The 24,756-nt window shown below is 48.1% G+C and overlaps 2 protein-coding genes across 5 annotated transcripts in view; one reads left to right on the top strand and one right to left on the bottom strand.

Annotated features, from left to right (window-relative positions):
* The window catches only part of LOC143430343 (RYamide receptor), a 75,454-nt gene extending 70,644 nt beyond the window's left edge, over nt 1-4,810 (top strand). The window contains exon 8 of the mRNA XM_076906564.1: nt 4,798-4,810. The gene's annotated coding sequence lies outside the window, so the exon portion shown is untranslated. The remainder of the gene's footprint in view (nt 1-4,797) is intronic.
* Nucleotides 1-24,756, bottom strand: part of Sns (sticks and stones) — a 258,785-nt gene that overhangs the window by 42,152 nt on the left and 191,877 nt on the right. For all 4 annotated transcript variants that reach the window (XM_076906517.1, XM_076906516.1, XM_076906519.1 and 1 more), the window contains exons 2-3: nt 5,119-5,262; nt 3,178-3,351 (exon numbers count right to left, since the gene is read on the bottom strand). In XM_076906517.1, the coding sequence (XP_076762632.1) occupies nt 3,178-3,351; nt 5,119-5,262 (318 nt within the window). The remainder of the gene's footprint in view (nt 1-3,177; nt 3,352-5,118; nt 5,263-24,756) is intronic.

Here is a 24,756-nt window from a genome sequence, read left to right as displayed (position 1 = left end):
TTCTTCGTTTATTAATCTCTGCCTTTTCCTCTTCGATTAAGTTCAAGCCACGCGTCGCGCTAGAGATTACTTTCCAGCTATGCTGATAATTAAACAGAGAAGATATTTTACTCGGGAGCACTGTTGTCCCGAAAAATGCGAGGAATAAGAGATCGAAGAGTATCGCGTGACGATCGACCAGAGAGCCGTCGCGGAATCTAAACAGTCTGCCATTATCGCCACGTCTAAATTCCCATAAATTTCCGATTCAAACGAGCTCGCCGGATCGGTTCCCACCGCGGCCCTCAAAAAAACCTTTCCGATTCCTCCTCGCTTCGCTTTTTCAACTTAACCGTCAGACTCGAAACGTTGGTTTTACGCTCACGTGCGCGGAGGGTGGCGCGCACGGTTGGTCGAAGGAAAACAAGGAGGAACAGCGGATACCCGGGCGCAGAGAAAGCTGCCGGATTGAATCTCATAAAATATTTATCTGCGGAAAGGTGATATAGTTTCCTGGTCCACGCGCGCGCGACTTTCCGTCGATCGAACGCTCGTATCAGTTTCCTGTGTCCTTATCCCCTTCGCCTCTTCCCACCAGGCCTCCCTGTCTTTCGCCCGTTCTTTTTCCGGACACGTACGATCCGTGGGGTCGGATATGCGAGCCCCGTGTCGTTTACAAAGGCGCTCTGGGGCCATCGTCTGCTCCTTGCGACTGATTTCGACTGCACACGTAGGACGAGCCTCACGTATCGAACCTGTACGTTCGCGGGGTAATACGACAAGAAACTGCACACATGAATTCGTGCTGAAGACGGATTCGCGTCGCAGTCTATGGCACGAGAACGATGTGTCGGTTTCTCGTGGAGCACGATTGTTTTTAGTCCAAGCTTGTCGCGTAATTCTTATACTATTATACTTACTCGAGGGAGTTCTTGAGGGGTTCTTCTTGTCTAATGGTTCGTCGATCGAACAGAGTTGGACAGCGTTTCGTGTATAACCCATATTCGATATGTTAAAAGTTTTCGAAACGTCCGAAAAAGCTCGATGACGCGCGGAGAACTAAAAGCCAGGGGAATACGTCCAGCTCTCGCGTCGAAAGTCGTCTAATGCATAAAACAGTCATAGCGGTGGCAGTGATAAAAAGAATCTCAAGTCTCCATTATGAAACTTTTTACCGTTAAATACTGGGAACGACGATAAACATCATTCGAGAATGGAAACTTTCGTCGTTTTAAGCTTCAGGTTTGCCTTAAAAAGGGTAACCTCTTCAGCTACTCGTTAGCGCTACCTAAATTTCTGTATAGAAACGCGTGCATGCGTGGTTGAATTCTCGTAGCAATATTTTTTCCCATCCCCCTCGAACAATTGCCCAATAAATCGACGGAAACGCTTGGATATCTTATCGACGATCAACCACCAGGGATGTACAATAAAACGATGCACGCCAAACAGCCATTAACTTATTTAAAGCCACGTCGAATTTCTGGCCATCGAACAACAACGACTATTCTCGCACCAACGAGGATGCGGAATAGTTTATACCGGAAGCGAGGTGGTTCTCCACCGATTCGGACGATCGTTCTCGTCCCTCGTCGCGAAAACGCCTGGGCGTTCGCTGGTGGACAACCGTTTAATATTTCACGCGAAACAGCAGCGTTCGTGGCCGTCGACTTCGTCACTGACCTAGGCGTTGCCTGCCTTCCGGTGAGCCAGTCGGTGGGCTTCCGCAGAACGCGGAAACGTGTTGACCACCGAGTGTCGTCGTTGCTTGCGCTGGGTATACGTGGCCGCGGGCGATCAAGGAAGAAAAGGAATATGCACAGAGATAAAAAGAGAAAGGATCCACGAGACTGGTCTCCCGTCGCCGTAGGACATCTCTTACGCGCGTCTTCCGACTCCGTCTCTTTGCTCGTCAGACATCAGACATTTTTAACTACGCCAGTGGCTTCGTAAACGCGCAGCTTACTTTCCTCAATTTCTCTCGTCGAGCTCTCTGGAATTAAACTTACGATGAGAGGCGGTTAACACAGGAATGATAGGAACGAAGACTACGTTGTGAGACTCACACGAGACAAAGATCGCGCGATGCTTCCGCGGATGAGATTCGTGTATCGTGCGAGGAGGGGGCGTTTTCTAAATTCACCAACTAATTCTAGGATGGCGCACGTCTCAAGGTTTATGCCCCGTCGTCGCTAATCAGGGTTTACCACCATCCCCGAGGACTTTCGAATAAGTTCCGCCAGGGAATGTCTTCGTTAACGCGCGAAGTTGACCGCATTGGCGTGCTGATCTCGCGATTGTATCGAACTTTCCGCAGAGTTCGCGTCGACTGTTCCGGCTGGATTCGTCGAAGCGTTCTTAATAACGCTAGAACAGCCACGGTTATTCAACCCCCTAGCTTCTGCGGCGCGGTTGGCACGGTCTCGCGACCATTCTTGAAATTCGTACCGATTCGAACGCAAGCACGATCTCGTGAACGCCCTCGCGCGTACGTACGAGCGCTCGATCGACTTCCGCTCGTCTCGAATTAGCTCGACGCGCGATCGAATCGCGTCGTTTCTCTCCGGTTTTTATTTAGACAGCTTTAGAAGCTGACGAGGCGTCGTTTAAAAGTCGACGATAAAAATATTAGCGAAATCGGATCCAGATTGGCGAAGTTGGGAGGAACGATTTAAACGGGAATGAAACGATTTAGAGAAAAGTTCTTTTTCATTAAGCAACGAATTATTCAGGCAGGAGATCTCTCTTGGACGGACGGTTGTTTAAAGAATAGCTCGCCCTTCAAGGGAGTTTAAGGAAACTTTTAATTACCTTCAGAACGCTCCTCGGTTTAACACTTTTTCTCGCCGGGCTTTCAAACTTTCCACGGAATCGTCAAAATTATATGACAGTGTAAATCCTCAATCGCAGCTAGCTTCTCGAACCGCGTCCCTTCGACTTTCCTCTCGTCTCGCGATATTTGTTTACCCGATCAACTCTTCGAAGGGTACCCTCGATCAATAGACAGTTTCATTCAATCGCACGACTCGTTTTCTCTCGAAGCTATCGATATTTTCCACACTGACGACAAGATAGCAACGTATCGCTCGATTCTAGACGATCTATGATCCATAAACGATACGACGCGTCCGGAGAATCGAGGGTCCATCGCGACAAAGTTGAATATTTGGAATAAAAACGGGGTTGCACTGTACTTACAGATGACGACGAGATGAGCGTTGGCACGGATCGCTTTGATGCCCATGTACGGTCCAACTTGGCACTGGTACTCGCCATCGTCGGTCAAAGAAGCGTCTGTGATCTTCAGATTGTAGATCCCTGCGTTTTGATCCCCTATTAGTCTCAATCGTGGCTGTCCGACTATTTCTCCATCTGCGTCACGAGAAACAGGAAAATCGACACGTAAGAACCGTCAACTACACCTTACGAGGCGATACTGATTTATCGAAGTGACACGACGCGGTGGCAACAGATTCCGATGGCGCGCGACGACGCACGAACACGAGCGAAGTAACGAACAATAATCCCCACTATACGCGAGACTGAAATGGATAAATATTTAAGGACACAACGCATCGAGGACGTTATCGCTACTTGTACGCAGTACGACGATAACCGCGCGAGTAGAAGCCACGAGAATTCTCCTGATTTATCCGCGATGTGTTAAGTGCCTTGGATACGGAGTGTGCAGATAAAAGGTAAGATTATATCGGAATTATTTGCAATTAACTTTGCGGTAGATATTCATAAATATTGAGGGTAAGGTTCTCGCGAAAAATCTTAAACACGGATGCATTAGGATCGTATCGTAACTCGAATGTACACATCGTAGACTAAGTGCGCACCGTTCCTCCATAGAGGCTCGAAGATATATGCTTAATGGGAAATACTACGACATCCTGCCGCTCGGTTTTTGATAAAGGCGGTGATGTATGCGAAATCGATGGGGCAGTGCTGGGTCTCATGGCAGCTATTATCTTCTGTCAACCTAGCACATTTTCCGATAATAAAAAAGGCACTCTGACCGCTCGCGAAATTCCTAATTTGAATATTAAACAAATTCAAAGTTCGAAAGTCCTCTCGTTGATAATTCATCCCGATAATGGCTCGTTTGATTCTTTTTCGAGGACATTTTAAACTGTCGCGATCAACGTTCAGCTGCTAGAACGACCCACCGCGTTCATCTGATTCCCGGCTGTTTTGCTTTCGCATAATCCAACATTATTTTTGTCCGAAAACTTCTCCTATACATTTGAAAGATTAATATAAAAGATAATAGCCGCAACGATGATACGTGTCCTTAACAAATGATACGCAACAAAGCCAGGCGGGACGTATATTTTTTCTGCAATTTATCCTCGCTTTTAAACGTCACGTTCCAGCCTGTATAATTTATCTCGCGTTCTGTTTCTTTGCACAGCGAACAAATTTTCTAATATTTCAGGCGCCAGGCTGTTCCCCAAAAAATTTATTACGATATCGTATTGGTTTAATTTTCATCGCGGCGCTTGTTACGTTCATCGCGTCGCGAGAACAGTGCTGCTAATGACTGTTTCGACTGAGCGTACGGCGCGCGGGTGCTAAAATTTGGGTCACGCAATGACGAACGAAGGAAAGAAAGGGGTTGCTAATAAAGGATCCCGATAGTCGAGGCTCTAATTACCGTTCCCCCCGGTTTCGCGCTAGCACCGGAATCAAATAATCCGACGAGACCTAAAAACCGTGACACTGACGAGGGTAAAGCTTTTGTGTACCCGCGACGCTTTCGAAAAATTACGCGAACGGAACGACGCCTGGTACACGGCGGATGCGACGGAGATTAAGTGGTTCCGGGCAGAAATGAAGAAACGATCAGACGCGCGATGAAGCTAAGATAGTTCTGTCGCGCTTGGTCCGCGGTTATTAATGGGCTCGTTTTAACGAGCGAGCCAGTGCGGTTATCGAAACTTCGTTTTCGAAGATTCCGCGATATTTCAAAAGTGATCCAACCCAGTAAGTAGAACGCATCGCGTCACTTCGCTGCGATTAAATTCGGATCTTTTCATTGATCTCGTTAGCGAAGGGGTTGCGAGTGCATTCCGCAGTCGCATAGAGATCGAATCAGTTGCGTCGCATTCATTGTGACATTGGCGTACTTACTCGGTTGTATGACGTAAGCGAAGCCATCTTTGACCCACTGCACAATGCCAACTCTGTTCCCAACCTCGCAGGCTATCGTCACTTCGCCACCCTCGAGGACGGAGCTGTTTCTCGGCCTCACTCGAAAGTATTGCCCGCCTTCGCCTGAAACACAATTACAAATAACATCAGTATCCCGCGAATAAAGTGCAAAGCTTGATCGAGAAACGTGGAATTGCATTTCACGACGGAAATAATTCCTGAGCGCAGCGATAGCGCTTCCGGGAGGACGATCGAAGCCAGAAAAGCAATAGTGAACGGTGAATTGTCGCATTCAGAGAAATATTCATCACGATTCTTTTAATTCGAACATCTGACAGGAGAAATAGAGAATGTATCATAGAATCATGACGAGATAACGAACGAAATTCCAATTGGGACGGATGGGCGGAAGTCGGAGGAGTGTTTTGACAGATGATCGACACAGTTCGCTTGCTCGTTGTCGCCTAGATCGATGCTCGGTTTGGCTTTCCTCGACGAGGCCGTACAGGCCAACAACGCCTGTGTGCCTGCGGCTTGGTTACACGTTTGCCTTTGTACGCGTTGGTCACCTGCTGCTCGAATTTGCGCGCACCTGGCGCCGATGAAATATACAGCCTCCGCTCTAAACGAAGGTACCGCTCGCGTTCAACCCCTGGCCTTTAACCAAATACATTTCGCGCGCCCGTGGACGTCTAGCAACGCCGTAGAATATCCTCGACTGTTTAACAGGATTGCCCGCGAGCTTGCAAAGATTCCACTTATTTTTCGCTGAACTCGATCGAACTGGGATCACGAAAGTATTCAAAGGAGAGAGTGGACTGTTGAGTTTCATTTGGACGCGGAGGAGCTTCGATTGCAGACGGGTAGAGAGGCAGAAGTTGCGTTTGAAGCTTCGTTTACGATGAAATTCACCAATGCTCAAAGACAATAACCGAAATATGGTGAAATGAAAGGGAGTCAAAGTGGTGGAGTTTTTGGATACTGCTTGATGGGATTTCTGTCGGCCTGCTCGACTAGAAGGGCTTTTTTCGAAATTTTCCGTTGCGATGGGGTTCGGTTTTTTAGCGGGATCGCCACCAGGGCTTGGAACGAAGTATTCCCGGAATAATTCGCAAAAGAGAAATTTCACATGCGCGCCAATCTAAAGCACACACATTTCGCGTGTAAAAAGGAGAAAAAAGGACCGGGGGAATGAAAAATAAAAAATAATATGGAACGCTGCATCCTATTCGCGAAATATCCGAAAAGGAAAATTTGTAATCGAATGAATTTTTCCACTGGAACACAGCCGACACGCGATACCTTTATTTCGTGTTTACGCGAACTGTTTTTAGCGAGTTTTGCGCGATGAAAGCGGGCGATAATTTTGTAACGCGAAACGTTCCGTTCGAATTTTTTCACAAAATATCGCCGCCCGTTCTCGTTCATATAAAATTTCCTAGTATTTATGCAAATTTCGTCTGCGAATGTAAAACAATTTCGCGTTTTCGATCGACGACGCAGCTCGAATTACGAAACGAGATTAAAAAATTGCTACGCGTAGCAAGACTTCTCGCTCGTCGTTTCTCAACCACCGAATACACATCGAAATGGAATCGCTCGAACGTTCGAACGCTCCATAGACCTTCTAATCTCTCAATATCGAGGACAATAAGAACCAGAGCTAACTGTTCATCGAACGTGTGTTCTTCCGGTTAATTCCCAGCTCGTTATCCACATGAAATTAAAGCAACACGTTTAAAACTTGAACGCGGAGCTCCAAAGAATAATGGATGCCGGCTTAATCCGGCTGGTCAAAGCGTGAGACGGAGCGCGCGTGTAAACGGCGCGCTTATTAAAACGCGCTCGCGCAAGCTTGACGCCGTAACAGGCTATCCGCGCGATAAAAGAGAGCGTCCGGGGTTCCGGGGGTGGGGAATAAAAAGGGGTGAAAAGAAAAAAGGAGGGAACAAGGAAGCGAAAAAGTGGCAAAGCCGATAATCGTATAATTCATTGGAGGGATTCGCGGATCGACGCAGGGCAGTCGATGCAGATATTTATTTTCTTCTGTTTCGTCCTCGATTAAACCTGCGACAAGCCTATTCGCGCGTGTCACGAAATGTCCCTTTGTCCTATACGGTAATAGAAAAAAAAAAAAAAGAAAAGAGGAGAAAGCGCGACGAAAAGAACCGAGCACGCGAGCAGACGAGTTTTCCCACCTTCCTTTTCGTTTCCACCTGTTTTCGTTTGCCCGCTGATTGGTTACGTGATGGAAATAGGTTTTTCCTCTTGGCCGCCTCCTTTTGCTTTATTTCCCTTCTGTTCTCGTTGGCTTTAATTTACCGGCGGAATTAACTTGAAATAGCGCGAGTTAATCGATTCTATGTCAGAATGATTGAAGGGGTATGGTTTTCCGTGGGAAAATTTCTAATGGATCGAAAGGTTTCCCGACGGGGGGTAGAGAACAGTGATTGAGGTATTGGTTTTCGAATATGTGTGCTAATGGCTCGTTCCCTCGATTACGGACAGTTTCGTTCAGGTGTAATCGAACGTAGCGCCGATCGTCGATTTTATCCTCGATTAATACAAAGGGCGGACGTGCTCCGTCCTCCTTGGAACGGGCTCCAATGGTGTATCGCGGACGCAACCGTGGCTCGACTAATAAAGTCACGTCTGTATAGAGAAGTACGCGAACCCCCCAAACGACCCGAAACTCATTTGTACGCTCGAATGAAAATTCAAAAACTCTCGCGCACCGTTGGCCCGAGGAATGGGGAAACTTGGACGGCAGCTGCGGGATCCGATACGAGCGGGCATCCGAAATCGAACGGAGTCCCATTCGGAACTCCATTCGAACTGAACGAGCCCGGGCGTTGTTTCGCGGCGAACGTTAGCGGGAGAAATCGTTCGGTAACGTTCTCCAACCCCCCCCTACCCTCGATCGTCTCATTTTTCATGTACAGCTCGTACCAGCCGATTTGCATACCGGCGTAAGGTAAACGCTCGCTTTATGCCGCTGTTTCTCGGCCTTTTTCCTGTTAAGCGAGCCCTGAAACGAGCACCGATACGGGAACCGATTGTCCTCCTTCTCCCCTGGCGAAGAAAAAAAGTACAGCGCGACGGAGGGGAGGGAAAAAATACAGAGAAAATTGCACGAAGTCGGAAGGAGAGGAGGGGAGGGAATTTGCGTTGGTACAGGCGTGGTTGTGTGCGCGCTGCCACGAACACCGACGGTTCCTCGAATCCCATTGATTCTGTATTCGATGGACGTCGTCGTCGAAAAGTTTTCACGGAACGACCCGTTTGCTGTTACCCGCGACGATACGCCTCGCCTTAACCCGGCGAACTTTCCACCGATTTTATTATTTTTCGAGGCGCGCATCGTTCCCCGTATCCATCGACGCCCCTTTCATCCCCCTCGGTCAACGCTTCGAATCGAGCCAAGCGGATGCTGAACAGTGTTTAATAATTCCCATAATTCCAGCAATTATGCGACGTAATTCACAAACGATCACGCAATCATTGTTCTATCTGATAATTATCCGAATATGGAGCGGATAATTTTCCCAAAGAGAATCATTGATTGCCAAAGAGTCAGCCGTGAAACGATGCGTAAAGTATAATTCTATATCGTTCGTTACCGGTGTAGTTAGCGACCGATTTATCGCTGCGTAACACAGCACGGTATACAATTTACGTTTTCTCTACTTTCTTTCTTTTCTTTTTTCTTTCTAATAAGACGGAAAGGCATCAATTTTCAAACGCGCACGAATGAATCGAACGGAACATACATTTTCGCTGAGAGTATTGCGGCGGAGTCTTGGAGATCGATCTTGAGCACGGTGTATCCTTCGAGCGGCGCACGAATGAATTTTCGAGGGCTCTCCAGCTCCTTTCAGTCTCTCATACGTTCCTGCCTTTCGAGAATATGGAAAAACCGGCCGGGTGCTCGCATTTCGCGGGACCTCTCGCCGGGCAGATATCTCGTTATCTTTCGTCGAACCGTGGAGGCTGCGTTCAGCGAGGTTTCACGGCCGTTGCGTAAGTGAACCGATCGATTTGCCGGTAATAGCGGACAAATTGACGACCGATAGGAACGCTGGTGTCCGTTCCAGGTACGTGCCGTATAACGTCGGACTTTTTTCCGCCGGCGTACATCTTGCACGGTCGAATTTTATTCGCCTCGCTGCCAGAACGGAGACTTATTTCGCTCCCTCGACGGTAATGCATGCGCCCATTCAGGGAGCCACGTTACCGCGCGAAACATTCGAGGGAACCTGTCTAGATGCGAATTTCATAAATTCCCGATCGATGGGAGACTTTATACGTTACTGTTACTGCCAGCGCGTGTATCTGCCATGCGACGCTCGTAAAACGACGGTTGTTTCGTTATGAAAAATTCGTTTGTCGCGTACCGTACCTATCGAACCGTACTCTCCACCGCTTCCCATACGCGTAACTCGTTCCACCCATAAAATTCCCTTTTTACGCGTGTTTTCCAGCCATTTCTCTAGCCATATTCTTATCTATTCCGAGAAACGTGAAAAAATAGAGAAAGAGAAATAGTCGTCACTGTCTCCTGTTTTCTTTAGAAATGCGATCTTTATCATTTTTTAAAAGGATTCCCTAGCTCTTCGAGTTGAGAAGGCGTAACGTAACGGATCGGAAATCCCAAAGAAGTAACCGGCGTTTCTGCCGTTTCTATTCGCTCGAAATGGCGCGAAACGTCCCTCCGAGCTTTCCGATCACGTTACGTAAACTCCGTAATATCGTTTATGAAACATACCCGCGAGTCCATTGCCTTTCATGAATGATTATTTCACGCTCATGAAAGTTTCATGAACCCGAAGTCGACGAGATGTCAAACAGAAAGCGAGCGTGCATAAAATACGCCCGCAAACGCGTAATGTTGCCTTCTTCCCGTGTAACGGTGTACTTTGTTTCGCGGTGCATATAATTCGTTGCATTTTTCATGTAAATACCGCACTTAAAAAACGCGCTCGTACATTCTATACCTTTCTTTCCCTTTTTTTTTCTTTTTTTTTTTTAATTCGTTCGCTACCCCGCCCACCGTCGTTTAAGCGTAATTTCATACGAGCCTACTTTCGCGCGGGAAATTGCGTATCGCTGAAAAAAAATGTTTGCAAGAAAATAATAAATAGAAATGCCAACGAATCTGATATTTTATTGTACGGAAAAAAAGCATACGCATAAATGGAACGAAGTTGTTGAAAATTTATTGAAATATAATCCATTCTATCAGATTTTAATAGAACGAAATTGTCGGTGAAAAAAAAACAAATAAAAAAGATTGGAAAAATACAGCTGAAAAATAGCCAGGCGCAAGGATGGCTTTCGGTTGGAAAAATGGACGGTACCGGTCAATTAACCAATTGAAATGCAAGCCGCAATAGACTTGGCAATAAAATGGAATAAAAATTGATTAAGGAACTGTATAAACTCCCTGCGACTGCTCCGCGATCACGGCTGAATTCTTCGCTAGACAGCTTCTCTGGTATCGTTCGAGCGATCTTAAATCTGGCCTCGCGAAAGCCGAACGACGATCGCATCGTAAAATTTCTGTAACGACCTGGTTCGCTACGGATCGAATGATAATCTGGTTAAACGAGAGTTTGATAATGCTTCCGTCATCCCGGTAATTTCCATTTAAACCTGCGATCAAGGGTAAAATCGCGGGAAAAAATCGTGTCGTTAAGAAAATTGCACGAACCTCGACTCAAATCGGACGAGCGAACAGCGACGAGCGATATCTCTCCTCTTAAATACGTACGGTCGTCTGGCGCGTGAACGAACGGGGGTGGTGTACATAAATTGGGTCGCATAATAAATACGTAACGCCCTCGATTCATCCCTTTCGAGCGTGGAGAATGCGCAATTTCGGGCATTACAACGGCGTCTAATACAATTCGCGGCGGCTTTTGTGCCCGTATTTATATTGCTCCTTTTGTCGGGCCGAGAAACGACGCGGGGACGAAAGAGAGGATAGCTCGCCTCTCGTTTCTTCGCGTCAATACCTCCCGCGATCCCATTCAAGCCGTTGGTCCGCTCGTAGATAGCATATCGAGTGAGAACGCTCGTTTATACGCCGTACAAAGGGACGAACGCAACCCCCATTAGCATGCGCGCGCCCTGCCCCGCTTATTCGCGCGGCGACCAGCCCACCCCGTCCGTCTCTCTCGCATTTTTTCGCCCCTACTCGCGTCCCTGCTCGAGCTATCGTTCATTTACATTAAACTTCGATCGAATACGTTCTATTCTTGCCTCGTTTCCTTTCTGTCCGTCGTTCTCGCTCGACGCGGACTCATCGAACGCGACTGTTAATTAGAAACGGATTTACTTCCGCCACTGGGAACGAACGTGTCGCGCGTCACCCCGACGAACGACGCGATTTTCACCCCGCGAGTCACTGCGAGTGCATTTAGAACGAAAAGAAAGTGGTGGGCGAGTAAGAGGGGAATTATATTCCTAACGTCGCTCGAGTTTCCATTCTCTAGGTTGTTTATGAAACGTGTCGGCTGGCTGGTTGCAAACGAACGGGGTTAAGGGAGTCAAGAATTGGCTTGACACGCAACACGTATAGTTGAGACGCGTCTCGCAGGCTGGAGATTCTTGGGATCTCTTAGATAGTTGAAAGGTTCGGGGCTGGATGATGGAGTGTGCCGAGTCTCGGTTCGATGGAGTCGGGAGTGTTTTTCGGAGTTTCCGCCCCCGTGTCGGGGGGTGAGATTCAGTTTGCGAGAAGAATGAATGGAGGGCGAACCGGATGGATGTTGCCTTATACGAAGGTTACACGTCCTCGCCTCGTTCTTTCGATTCGTTACGGACCGATACAAATGTATCGACACGGATGATTTGTTACTCCGTTAATTAAAATGACAGCGCGATTAATGTATGCGCTCGATTCTCCAAAAGTTGATGCGATCGCGTGCAATTCAGTTGACCATATCGGAAATGAAGTTTCAATTGATTTCACGGCCGATCACTCATTGTATTAATATTTTATCTGAAATGTGCATTTAATTACGCTGTAAGGAGGAAGAGGAGCGTATAGATCGTTCGGTTCGTAATGATGATGTACGTACGCGCAATGATTAACATACGCGCGCAATCGAGGGACCATTACGATTTTAGCTAGCAGTGAAATCGTTGCGCGAGTGATTAAAAATTTGGAATGAAAAATTTCACGTTTAAATCCCGGATAATGCAAACATCGAGACGTGTTTATGAATTTACGGTGATCTATACGTGAAAATATTAACGCTGGTGTCGCGTAACTGTGGCAATTTTTCGCGCGCTTCGACGGACATTTGCATTCGCCGTGTCTGTTTCCATTTTCCAATTTTCATTCCCATATTGCGAACGGTTATTCATCGACGCGCGGCGCAAAAATCGTGAACGTTCGCGAGTGTAATATCTCGTCGTTGCGTACTGTCACGAGCGCAGAGAAAATCCGAAGCACCTCGCCGCTACAACGTCTGAGAAAGATAAAAATTCCATCGCTGGGTTATCGCCAAGTCGCGCGATGCAGATTTAAAAAGCGGCTGCCGCACGGTGTCACGTCGTAAACCGGTTCACCGATTATGCCGCTCTTTTCATCTGAAATTCGAATCAACAACCGTGTTTAAAATCATATGCGGGGCGGTGGTGGCCTGGCAAAAACGCGTTTCGCGCGTTTACGTGTACGTTCAACGGCGCGCGTTCATTTGCATATGTAACGTCGCCGTTACACGGATCTCCACCCTTCAGGAATTACCATAAGCAGGTGCACGGCCGCCGCGCACCCTCGCCGTAGAGCCTGCAACGCCATGCGCCCGGCGTAAAGCGAAAAATTAGACCACCCTGCCATTTACCGGGGACGTGGCGAAGAATATAATTGTTTCTCGCCTGTTTGCGCGATGGACAAGCGCGTGTCCGGATGCTCAGCGAAAACTCTGACTAATTGGCACGCGTTACCGCGTCGATTAATGCGTTCGAGCGATGATAAATGAATCTGTCGCCGCTCGAGCATCGTATTATCAGCTGTTGCCAATTTTGTTGTTTTATCAAGCATCTGTCGGTTGTCGAGAGTCTGATGGAGCCAGACGAGTCTAGACGTCGTTAAGCTACGTTCGAATCGCGTTTCCAGCCACCACTTCTCTACGTGCGACGCTACTTCGAAGGCTAATCGGCGACTAATCGCTGGAAGATCCAACGAATTAACGATAACGAGTCGCGACCGTCTCCAGCTCCATGTGCTCGTGCTAATTATGGCCAACTACGCAAGCGAATTGAAGCACGCTCGTTGTTAGTCGCCGTCGTCGAGCACTCGGCCAGGTCCTCGACCATCGACGGCCGACCGGATGCGTAGCTCGTTTCCTTTCTCGAGATTCTGGTTAGCTGGCAGCGCGGCCGGTTAACCGCGTTTCAGCGCCTTTAATTGCGGTTCTTCTCACACGACAGCGACAGCGTAGCGTGTGAACCCGCTTTTCAATTGTTCCTCGAACCGCAGGAACACGCCGTGGATTTCCATGTCCTCCTTCTTTTTCTGCGATTAGTCGTTTTTATTCTTGTTTATGGTTAAGATTGATTATTCTCGCAGACAGATTTTCCTCTTCTCCATTTTACTGCCACTGAAACGAGTCCCATTATTCCACTGCTTATTACTTAACACGAAGCTACCCGGTTTTTTGTCCTTCGAACCACGTCCGATTATCCTGTAATCACGGCGAGAGCTTTCTTCAATTTTCATCTCGCGAACTTACAACGTAAAACTCCTCTAATTTACGCAAAAGTTTAAACGCCACAGAAGGGGATCCCCTTCGTCGATGTAGCTCGTCGCGATCCCGGAGCTTCTTCGACGAAGTTATCGCTGTTGTCTCCTAATTTTTATAATTAAGTTTCCACGAGACTCCGCGAGGGAGACGGAACTTTCCGCGTCCTCGTTTAAGAATCTCGTTCCATACTCCCAGAAGGGCTCGAGAGAGAAAAAAAAATAAGAACCCACCGTCTTGAAACGTCCTCTAATTGAAGCACAAATAATCGTCCCCGTTTCGAAGATTCGTCGCGAGCGAAAAGTTTTCCTGCGCTTAATCGCGACGCGATCTATATTCCCGTGGAGCGTCCTGGCCGAATTCGCAGCGGTACAAGCGCTCTCGGGTCGGGAAAAAGGGAGACGGCCACAGCTTTCAGCGTTTGAATGCCGCTTCTGGCCGTGTCTCTCGCTAAGCCGCGGAAAGGAAACGAACTAATTGTAGAGGCGTGCAAAGAATGAAACATCTGCGGGCAGAGACTATTAAAAACGTCGAACGTCGAGAGGAGGCGCGCCCGGACTCGACGATTTCCTAGCCGGCTAATAAGCGGCGGAAAAATATGGCGTTGGTGAAAAATTCATTCGAGCGGGCTCTTTCACAGTTTCGAGCGGGGAACGAGATGTCCATTGTTCGCCACGGGGGGAAATGAAGTACGCCACGGTATTGTATTTCGTAAACTTTAATTCGCTTCTTGGGCATTTCTTGCCTTCCAATGGGGAACTTGAATATTTTTTCAATTAAACGGAAACGCGCGAATCCTATTGCTATTTAATTCCGTTGTTCGGAACATTCGAGGTGTCGTATTTCTTGATTAATTTCAGTAGTCTTCGAAATTAAATTTATGCTCTCGCTGTATCCATTTACACTTTACCCGTGAAATCGATCTCATTAGGATCGTGTTTAACGAGCGAGATTTCGGATATTCTAACTGTAGTTAGCTACTGTAAAAGTAAGAGACATCTGCGTGCGAGATGCACGATAAAAGTGAAACTTAGTATGCTTCTGATGAGAAAGTTTTCAGACTCGCGCAGAGTCTAAATGCCCGATAATATCCCATAAGCGTCCGCCATCGTAAAGCTTAAGTCACCAGAGTCCTTTATACGATAAGATCACCTTGTAACTGCTTCTCACACCGATAAGAAGAACCTTCCCACGACTCCCTGCATTCCACCACCCTTCTGGCAAACATATAAAAGCAGTTTATGAAGACAGAAAGTCAGATTCGTTCGAAGCGTTGCACTAGCCGTCCTTATAACTGACCTGTACTACTTAACTTTCTCATTTCCAGGCACAAGCAGACTATTCTCCAATCAAACATCAAGCTTCTTGCAACCACGAAGACATCCAACAACCATCAACAGACTTTTCCAACGATCATCGTCAACCAAACACGTCAACGTCGAACGTATCAAGCAACGAACCACTAGTAAGCAACTTTCACTCTACGACCTGAAATCGCTGTGCCAAAGAACCACCCTCTACGAAATAAACGCAACGAACCCTTCGTCCATCCACCTGTCCCGCTATTATCGAGAAACTTTTCTCATCGCGCGTCGCTTAAACACGCGGTTATGCGCCGCGAAGACAAAAGGCCGCGACGAGGACGGGGTTGGTCGCGGGCGAGCAGCCGCGAGGCGGCTCGGAACCGGAACGGACGGGCACGGACGAGCGTATGCGTCGAATTATGTGCATCGATTCACCCGAAAATGGGAAAACTTTCGCGGGCAGCGATCGTCTGGGGCGTATCTTGTTGGCCGGCCAAGTTCGGCCGGAGGCGGTTGGAAGGGCCGCCAGTGCGGGTAGGTTCGTGGAAGGGTGAGAAAGGGGGTTCGGCTGGCTGGTTCGTCGAGTTGCGTTCGTCGTTACGGTCGTCTGGCCGGGGACCGCTCGAAGCTTTACTGCCTGGTTAACGATCTGTCCTCGGCGGACAGCTTTTGGCACCGAACACCGCGCCGCGGAACCCTTAGCCGTGGCTGGGCGGCAGACACGGCGTTTATTATTTAAATTAAACGCGGGAACGGGCTGGGGTTGATTCTTTGCTAGGCCCTTGGACGGGGACGACTCTGCGCGGAGAGGGCACCGCGGTGCCGGTTGGATAGGTAGACGGCTTTTATACGAAGCCAGACGAGTCTGTCCGCCGATTATAGGGGTTGCTGCGCGAATGCTGACTCGGTTCTCGGTGGGACGGTGTTTTCGTGGAAACAATTATTGCGATATCGAGTTCCGGTACGGTGGTCAGATTACGCCCCGGTACAGATTCGTGGCTCATTGTTGGAAACGGAAATACTTGAACGAACTCACGAATTTCGATAAATCGTAATGATTATTGCGAGTTGTTTGCTTCCATTCTCCGCTGAGTTTCAATCGCATCAATTCGCAATAATATTTCACCGATATCCTATGCTCTATGGTAAAATTTTACGTTTTTGTTCTTCGTACAGATAAGTTTCTCAGACGTTCTAAAGGTTCGTTTTAACGATTACTATAAAGACACCCTATCGTCGATCAAAATAGTAGAAAAAGGTCAGCTTCCTTTTAGACCGGTCTATATATCCTTCTCTCGTTTAATTCCGGTGAACCTCCTTCTAGGAAACGATCCAGCGAATAGGAGTAAATAAAGCGTTCTCCCTCATCAGGCCTTTCAAGAATTCGAATCGATCCTACCGTCCACCAGCACTGTCCGTCCAGCTTCATCTTTCTTTCGTGCTTAATTTTTCAATACAAACCGAAAGTTTCTGAAATCGGATAAAGCGTTGCTCCTTGAAGAGAAAATTCCTTTACAGCGTCTGACTAATGCAGCCTGTTTCCACTGCGGCGATTCATCTTTACATTAAATTATTCGTATTCAGACAGCATCGGGGAATCGCTCGCGTTGTTACTCTTTCATTTACCGTAAAAGCGTTCCTTGATTCTTCTGATATATCTGATGTATCGCTGCAAATTTGATGGCTTACTCGGAAACGGCAATTAAAAGTGCCTCGTCGATGGCTTCCAGTAATCGAGCGTGCCCTTCGTTTCACGATACGAACGTTCGTCCAGTTGGCGATTTTGGCGTATGAAAAAATCATAAACGCACCCGTTCGACGTCCAATTTGCGAAGTTCTCATATCGGGACCCGGACGAAATTTCGCGCTGAGATATCGACTCTCTCGTTGAACCGAGCGAGCAAGGGAAACTGAGAGAACCTTGAAATATGAAACGAACCACGGTGGCTCGTATATCTCGATCCCTTTTCCGTCCTCTCGCCGCTCCACTTTCCCCGCTGCACCCTGCGCCGCTCTGTTATTTTTATTTTCCTCCCTTTTCTTTGCCCGCTTTACATCGAGGCTTGGCAAAAAATCCAGGCGTCGATAAAAAATGTCTCTGAAAGTTTGCAAACTCTCTCAGGTAAAAATTGGTCGCGGACAAAAAACGGATGGCCTGCTATCAACGCGATTGCGCAGCGTTAAAAATTGCGAGGTAACAAAAACGCAACGCGAAACGGGGAAAGAAGAGAGCTGGAAGGGGCGGAGGAAGAGGTGAAATAACCGAGGGGGGAAAGCCACGGAGAGTCTTCGCGGGCGAAAAACGACCAGCGCACCGGTTAAAAGCTCTCGAGCGTCGGAGGAACGCGAGACGCTTCGCGGTTCGAATCTCGATTTTTGCCGCGAGAAAAATCGTCGATACCCCCTCAATTATGCGTTTTCACTTTACACGGATTAAAAATCCGCAGTAAAGGCGGCCGTTTGAAATCCATCGAACGAGTCGGCGAAAATGTACCGATAGCGTGGCTCGCGAGCGAGAGATATTTCACGAGGAGAGTGACAGAGAGCGGGCGAGGGCGAAGCGGAGGGACTGGAATATGGCGGTCAATAAATTCGAGCGACGACAGGTTGAAACGCGTTAATTCGGTCGTATTCGGATATCGCAGCAATTTAAAAAAATCTCTTTACACTAAATTACCTCGAAAAGAGTTTATTATGCAGCGTTTGTTCGAATGCGTACAAATTGGCATTACTGTAATTGCCTGGGAATGTCTTTTCGTTATTCGCAGACGTCTTTTGTCTTACCAGAGGCGTCTGTTAGAAATTTACGTATAATACAGAAGAAAAATGTCGATTATGCGAATCGTGTAACGTCCTGATATCGGTGGAACAAGTGGAACTTTGCTACTTACGAATTCCAATCAGTTGTTACATAGTTTCATGAGAATCCTATACTTCAGAGTGCCCTACCTTCTCTTTCTCCATCCTGAATTCATAATGATTCAATTTCAAGTTATTAATTAATCCCCTTTGCAGATAAAGGACCAGCGTTTGTTCATTAATTATGTTTCAATTCAAACGAATATTTCATCAAATTATTGCATTTTCTAACTTGAAACTTTCGCTCGCCTCGGCCACGCGATTAATTATACGCCTCGCCGGAGAGTCATTGTGCGCCAGCGGTTCGTATGGTTAATGTCCGTCATTAAGCATCGAAAATGCTTCTTCTCGCCAAAGAAACTAATCGCTGTCAGCGACTGACGCGGTCCGAAGAAACCCAGGTGGACGCGATTTCCATTAATCGCTGGAATCGTTCCGTTGTCACTGACGGAACGAAAACGCGGTCGCTTGTTCGCAACTTCCCACGAATCGAGACGCGGATTAAAAGAACGACGAGCATAATCTTTCATCGTATTAATAGCAAACATCGATTCCGTCCATCGAATGTCCACGCGAAAAAACGAAAGAAAGCAAAAAAAAAAAAAAAAACAGAACGGGTACGAAACAAAACGTTGAACGAACGAAATCGTCGAAGCAATTCCATGGAAGCCAGTGGCGCGGCGGAAAAACGTTCTGGTCCCGTGGAATCCGTCCGATCAATTTCATCGACCGATCAAAACGATCAGTGGCCGGGAAACAATTAATCCGCGCGGCAGTCGAACCGTGCCATGAACGTCAAAATTTCAATTCCTTTGTCGGGCTCCGACTCATAACGTTGATACGTACGGATATCTCATGGACGCGACAATGGTTCAAGATTAAATTTAATAAAAGCAAAAATGGGGATGGCGAACTACAGCGATGTGTACGAATGTAAAATCGAAGGGTGCGAGACGCGCAGAGGAAACTGGGGGGTAGATTTGGTGGGGAAAAAATAATAAAGAAACAGAGGGCAGAAGAAAAATCGAGGCCGGGCACAACGGGCGTCGTTCTTTCTGAGCGTGCTGGCGAAATCGTCGAACGAGACCCGATTGCGCGTGAAGCGCCGTCCCAATATTTTCGTCGACGAACGAATCAATCGGCAGACGCGAATTTGCCGTCGTTCTTCTGCGAAACGCGCGCAAACAACGAGAGGAATTTGCGGCTGCGGTGTTGCCCTGGCTGGTCCCCGATCCGCTTCGAAATTCCTCCATCACTCATGGCAACGATAACGGCAATGCAGATAACGACGCATTGCCAAAGGGATCGAACGGCTGAGTAGCGCCAGATCATTGTTGTTGCGATTCGAGACAATAATCTGAGCGCTATTTTTTTCGCAGACCACTCGATAAATCTGGTTAGCCGATTTTCACGTCCGCCAGACCTGAGCTTGCGGGTATTTCGATTATGCTTGGAACAGAGCTGACGCCTGAGCCAGCAGATCTCAAAGATACCTCGATTCGAGCTTACAAGCCGTTGATTCGTTTCAAGCTTACGATATCTCGTTACTTTCTACTATTTAAGCTTAAAAGAATTTCTCGACCCGAGCTCGCAAACTTTCCGTTCAATCCGAGATAAATATCGAGTCCCAGTGAAAGTTCCACAATTTTTCATTTATCTTCTTACAGCTGTTCGCTGGCTAACCAAAGTTTCCGGTTCACCATTACGCGGGTAAAAGTCTCTAACTACGTACTTAACTGGCGACTCCATTAAAGACGCGAGTTAGATGTAAATTCGTTTAAATGCCCAACTAACCGCCCGAACTTTCGCTGCTGGCGTCGAATAAAAATTCACGACGAGTGTCATAATACTCGCGGATCCTATAGGAAATTCCGGCTAAACACATATTTCAAAACTATCGCCGTAAATTCACGTTAACGCCGTCCCGCGTCGTGGCGTACATGAAAATTTCCGGAATACTTGTCCCTCCGTCGCGAACTCAATTCCCGGGAAATCCTTTCTCCTTCTGTTCCGTCGCTTTCGGAAAGAATTTCCGCGCGGCGGCGTTTAACAATCGCAATCCCCCCGAAGCCAGGAAGGGCCAAGGGCGGCGCGTCTGGCGCCGCGCCGGTTAAAGGACCGTGTGCCCTGCCAGGGAACAGGAAACTTGGTCTAAAATGCAAGCTTTCCGCTGGCGGAGGACACGGACGCGTCTCCTCCTCGGCGCTAATATCTTTACCTTAAGTATGGGAACGGTGGAGACGCGGGAGGCAAGTAAAATGCCTGTCTTCCGGAAGCGTGTACGGGACGCTTTCATGGTAATTAGTGTATTCTCTGAGTGGCCTGAGTCATTAGGTTCCCTGCCTGTGCTATGTCAAAAGCACTATCTAGCCACCCTACCGTGTGCACATACTTCTCTGACTACCTCCCTCTCTCTCTCTCTCTCCCTCTCTTTCATCCCCTTCCTGTCCCTCTTCATCTCTCACGACGGGACGCCCTTTCGCCTGGGTGTACCCGTGGATCTTCTTCGGGTCCTCCTTTGTTTGTTAACTCGTCGTGATTTAAGGATGAACCTGCATCGATCGCTTTAACGAGTCGAAGATTGCGGGATGCGAATAAATAATTTCGAAGCGTACGATAATTTGGATAACGTAAGTAATTCGCATGAAAGTGTCCACGTAGTCCAAATCAGCGTTAAGAGGAAATCACGCGTACTTAACGAACGAATCGCATCGCGATGGTGCGAACGCGTTGATCAACGGAAGACAGGTAGCTGTCAGCTATTGGCGAACAGGATGCATCGCGATACATTAACAATCGCCAGCCCTGAAACGCGTCCGAGCGTTTCGTTCGTAACAATATCTACGCGATCGCGCTAATTAATTGCACAGAGGGATAACCGATGCACCGTGCGGCGCACCGGTCCGAATACCACCGGATTCCCTAGCTCCGATTCACTTTGACGAGCGACGATGTCCACCAGCGTTGTGACGACAAAGACGATTACCGGCCTCTGCGGCCGCGCCATCCCCAAGCGTGCGTCGCGACTTTCTCCGTTTACATTCCGCGTAAGTTTGTCCACCGGAGTACGTCCGCGTACCGAACAATTTGCTTTGTGCCGCGGCGCGCGCAAACGTCCAACTATTTGATGGCCCGTGCAAACACACGCCTGTGTAATGGACTTTCTGGGGGTTCCGTTGCTCGATCGATGCGTTTCGGTGCAACTGTGCCACGAATTTTTTTCCGCGCGCCTCGCACGCGTTTACCAAATGCCCATTTCCGCGACACGTTTCATTCGTATCCTTCGAGGAAGAAGCTCGATTCTGTCTGTAATTAATACCATGAGAAACGTATGCGTTTCACGCGATGAGCCACTGAATATCGTCGATCGATACCTCGAATATATCAACACGACAAATCTCGTCCAAACAGAGGGAGAGAATCGCATCGCGCCATTCCCAGAGGATCGCTCTACCGTTCGAGCATTTTACTCGTGTACCGTCAACGAATTAACTCGCGGAGGTCAACAGAATTGTGCAGTCTGAACGCTGTCGTTGACGAAGAAAGACAGAGAGACCACGATTCTCGTTCGCTGGACCAATAACGCGATGGAAATGTATAACGACGAGCGTTGCAGCGTTCGCGATGTACCTGCGAATCTCTGCGGTTGAAAGTGAACCAGATCTGCGTTCGAGTGAGAAAGTTTAGACGAGGATCTATCAGAACTTTTAGCGATTGTCGTTTCTGGACGCCACTATGTTAGTGGATCGCTCCTTTCTCTCGTTCCGGTATTATGGAGCACGCTTCCGGGTGACGCTCACTTTTCGTCGAGAGGGTTAGGATCGACGAGACGACTGGCGGGTGCACATTGCGTCTGCGTGCACGGTGGAAGCGGAATTAAAGAGGGAAACGAGGTCTCGTCCCTTGTCTCATCGGGAAACTGGGTCTGGTTTCGTGGTTTGTTCTCTGGATCATCGTGGCCTCTTTTCTCTCTGTTCGCTCCCTTTGAACTGTGAGGTCGAAGTATCCGATCGCGTTAGATGGATTGGGTTTTCCGAAGTTTTTTTATAGCCTGCAGAAGGACGTGAGATGATAAGAGATAAATGTAAGATCGTAGATATCGCGAAAGTTATTTGAAACGAGCCACGTATCCATTATGGCTGCAGCTACCATCGGCAATAATTATTCTTTGCACTCCCGACTCATTACTCCGGAGACGGTTGAAACGCGAAATTTGCATTCCACGGAGGCAATTTCTTCCTTCCCGTGAATCGACCGTTCGCGTTCAGGAACGTTCTCAGATAATGCTGACAGCTGAAAGTACGACGCGATGACTAATTAAGGAGGGTAGTTACGCTGATAGATCATTTCACGGTCGCGCGAGGCTCCTCGGGTATAGAATTTTCCGAGGCGATTGATAGTGATTAGGGGCTTCCGAGGATAAACGAATTGAACTGTTCTTTAGAACCGTCCTTAAGACGTCTCTCGCATCGACGCGCAATTAGAACGCTGATGAGGATAATTGTAATGAGGCGGTCGCGTAAGGACGCGTGTTCCCAGAACTCCCTGGCAACGTTGACCGCTTTAAGAGTTCTGGTCACGAAACCCTTCGAGATAACAAGTTTTTTCCCCAGGTATCCTTGTTCGCGTAACAGGCTTCCCAGTTTCGAGTGGCTTCCTTTCTAATTCCCCACCTTTTATCTACACTTTACGTTCCCCGCTCTGCGCGTCGCGTTTGTTCAACAGCGAAACCCTTCCTCCGCGACTGATCGTCGCAATTATAAACAATTCCGACGAACAGACGAAGAGTTTAAATAGACGAGGTGAAAAATGAAGTAGAAAAGCCAGCCATAAGTCCGGACTGGTGAATAGTTCGATCCGTCGAGGCTGTTCCTAGCCTGGTCGAACAATCAGCTGGCGAGTACTCGTGCAAAACAATCGCAAAACATTCTAGCCGCGCACCGGGCAGCAATTATCGCGACGAAACACGCCTTGTTCGAGTCACCGTTCTCGCGCATCGCCAGCAATGCACTCGGCATGCAGAGTCGCATACTAGACGACAAGCCATGTTTCATGGCACTTAATCGCTCGCTGACCAGGTCGAGATCGCACGCGATCTTGGCGTGGCCCCGTGCATACCGTTTAATAGACGTTCCGCGTGCAAAAACGGACGCTCCTGTCACTCGTACCCGACGAGTTTCACTCCGCACTCGGCTCTTTGCTCGAGAACGTGAAATTACAAACGCGAACGAATTCACGATAACGCGACACGTAAAAGTTGACCCGCCTATTTAATGAAAATTAAATATGAAACGAAGTTCAAAATCGCGCGCGCCTATAAAATGAAATTTTCCACCTGTTTTTTCGTACGCGTTGTTGTCTCCTTTTACGCGGAATTCGACAGCCGCCGAATGAAAATTTGATCGCTGAAAACGCAGCGGGGATACCCGATTCGACTTCACGGAAGAATTCAATCGCATCGCGGAAATGAACTTCTATGACAATCCAATGAACGGAGAACAATAGGGCGAAAAGATCGGTGCACGAGAGCGAGTTATTACATCCATCGATGGAACTCCCCACTTTTTATTATTTTTTATCACAAACGCTTGCGATATTTTGACTCGCCAACGCTATCGCGTAAACGAGCAACGCCTGTTCGTTCATCATCGTCGAATTAATATCATCGACGCGGGGTGGCTCGCGCGATTTGTTATTCGCGAATGACGAGCGCCGCGAGAATTCAGAGAACGCGGCGCTGGCGTTATTGTCGACGCGGTGCTCGCGTTTAAAATCCCTTTAATTATAGCGCGTCGCGCGCGCAGAAAAGTTTCGGATTTTCCACTTACTCCATCCAACCGCCGCCCCTCGATCCATTCCAATTCTCTCTGCGCGGCGTTCGCAAACACGCGGATTTAATGTACAGGATGCGCGGCTCGAGTAACTGCTTGCAAACTTTGGATCCGTGCCGCGGTATCGCTACCAACAATAGACTTTTAATTAATTACGTATAACACTCGAAATGGGTTAACACGTTTGGGATAGCGCGTTGCGAACAGACGAATTAATTACTATCGAAACCGTAAACCACTTCCCCACGAACCTGGTTTTCGCTCAGCGTCTCACCAACGAGGATACCATTTTTCCGCAACCAGATGCGGAGCAAAGGACACCGCGAGCGTATTCTTACTGGTGTAACACGCGCCCCTAAGATACCACGTATTTGCTTGGAAGTTACGATCCCTCGTACAAAGGGCAGGGTAAACACGGAACGACGAGACGAGGAATGGAACAATGGAATAGCCAAACCAATTTGCCAGCTATCGTGTTCACTGACACACATTCCGCCTATACGTGTAACCCAACATCAGCCCGCGTCTTTAACTCCCACCATCCCGCTCCGTCTTTTGAAACTTGGAAGCTCGGCTGCGGGGCACGAACACCGAGCCTCGCGTTTCCGTTCGCGGATCTAACTCCTCGCGACGTGTACCAGCGGGCAGAAACTTTCGAGGTGACTTCTCGCCATTTTTATTACACTCGAGCCGTTTCTTAATACCCAGTCGACGTTCACCTGATACGAGCGGCGAGGCTGTGCGCCCCTTTGGCGTCGATACGACGACGAAACGCACAAAGGGTTGCAAGCGGCACCTCAATTCGAATTCCGACGCGTGGACGCGAAAGCGTCGACGAATTTCACCGGATCCGTAGGGTCGTGTGCAAAGTTA

The sequence above is a fragment of the Xylocopa sonorina genome, chromosome 13 (genome assembly GCF_050948175.1).
Source record: "Xylocopa sonorina isolate GNS202 chromosome 13, iyXylSono1_principal, whole genome shotgun sequence".
Taxonomy (NCBI): domain Eukaryota; kingdom Metazoa; phylum Arthropoda; class Insecta; order Hymenoptera; family Apidae; genus Xylocopa; species Xylocopa sonorina.
The sequence above is the reverse complement of the archived record's forward strand: the minus strand, read 5'-3'. Positions and strand labels throughout refer to the sequence as shown.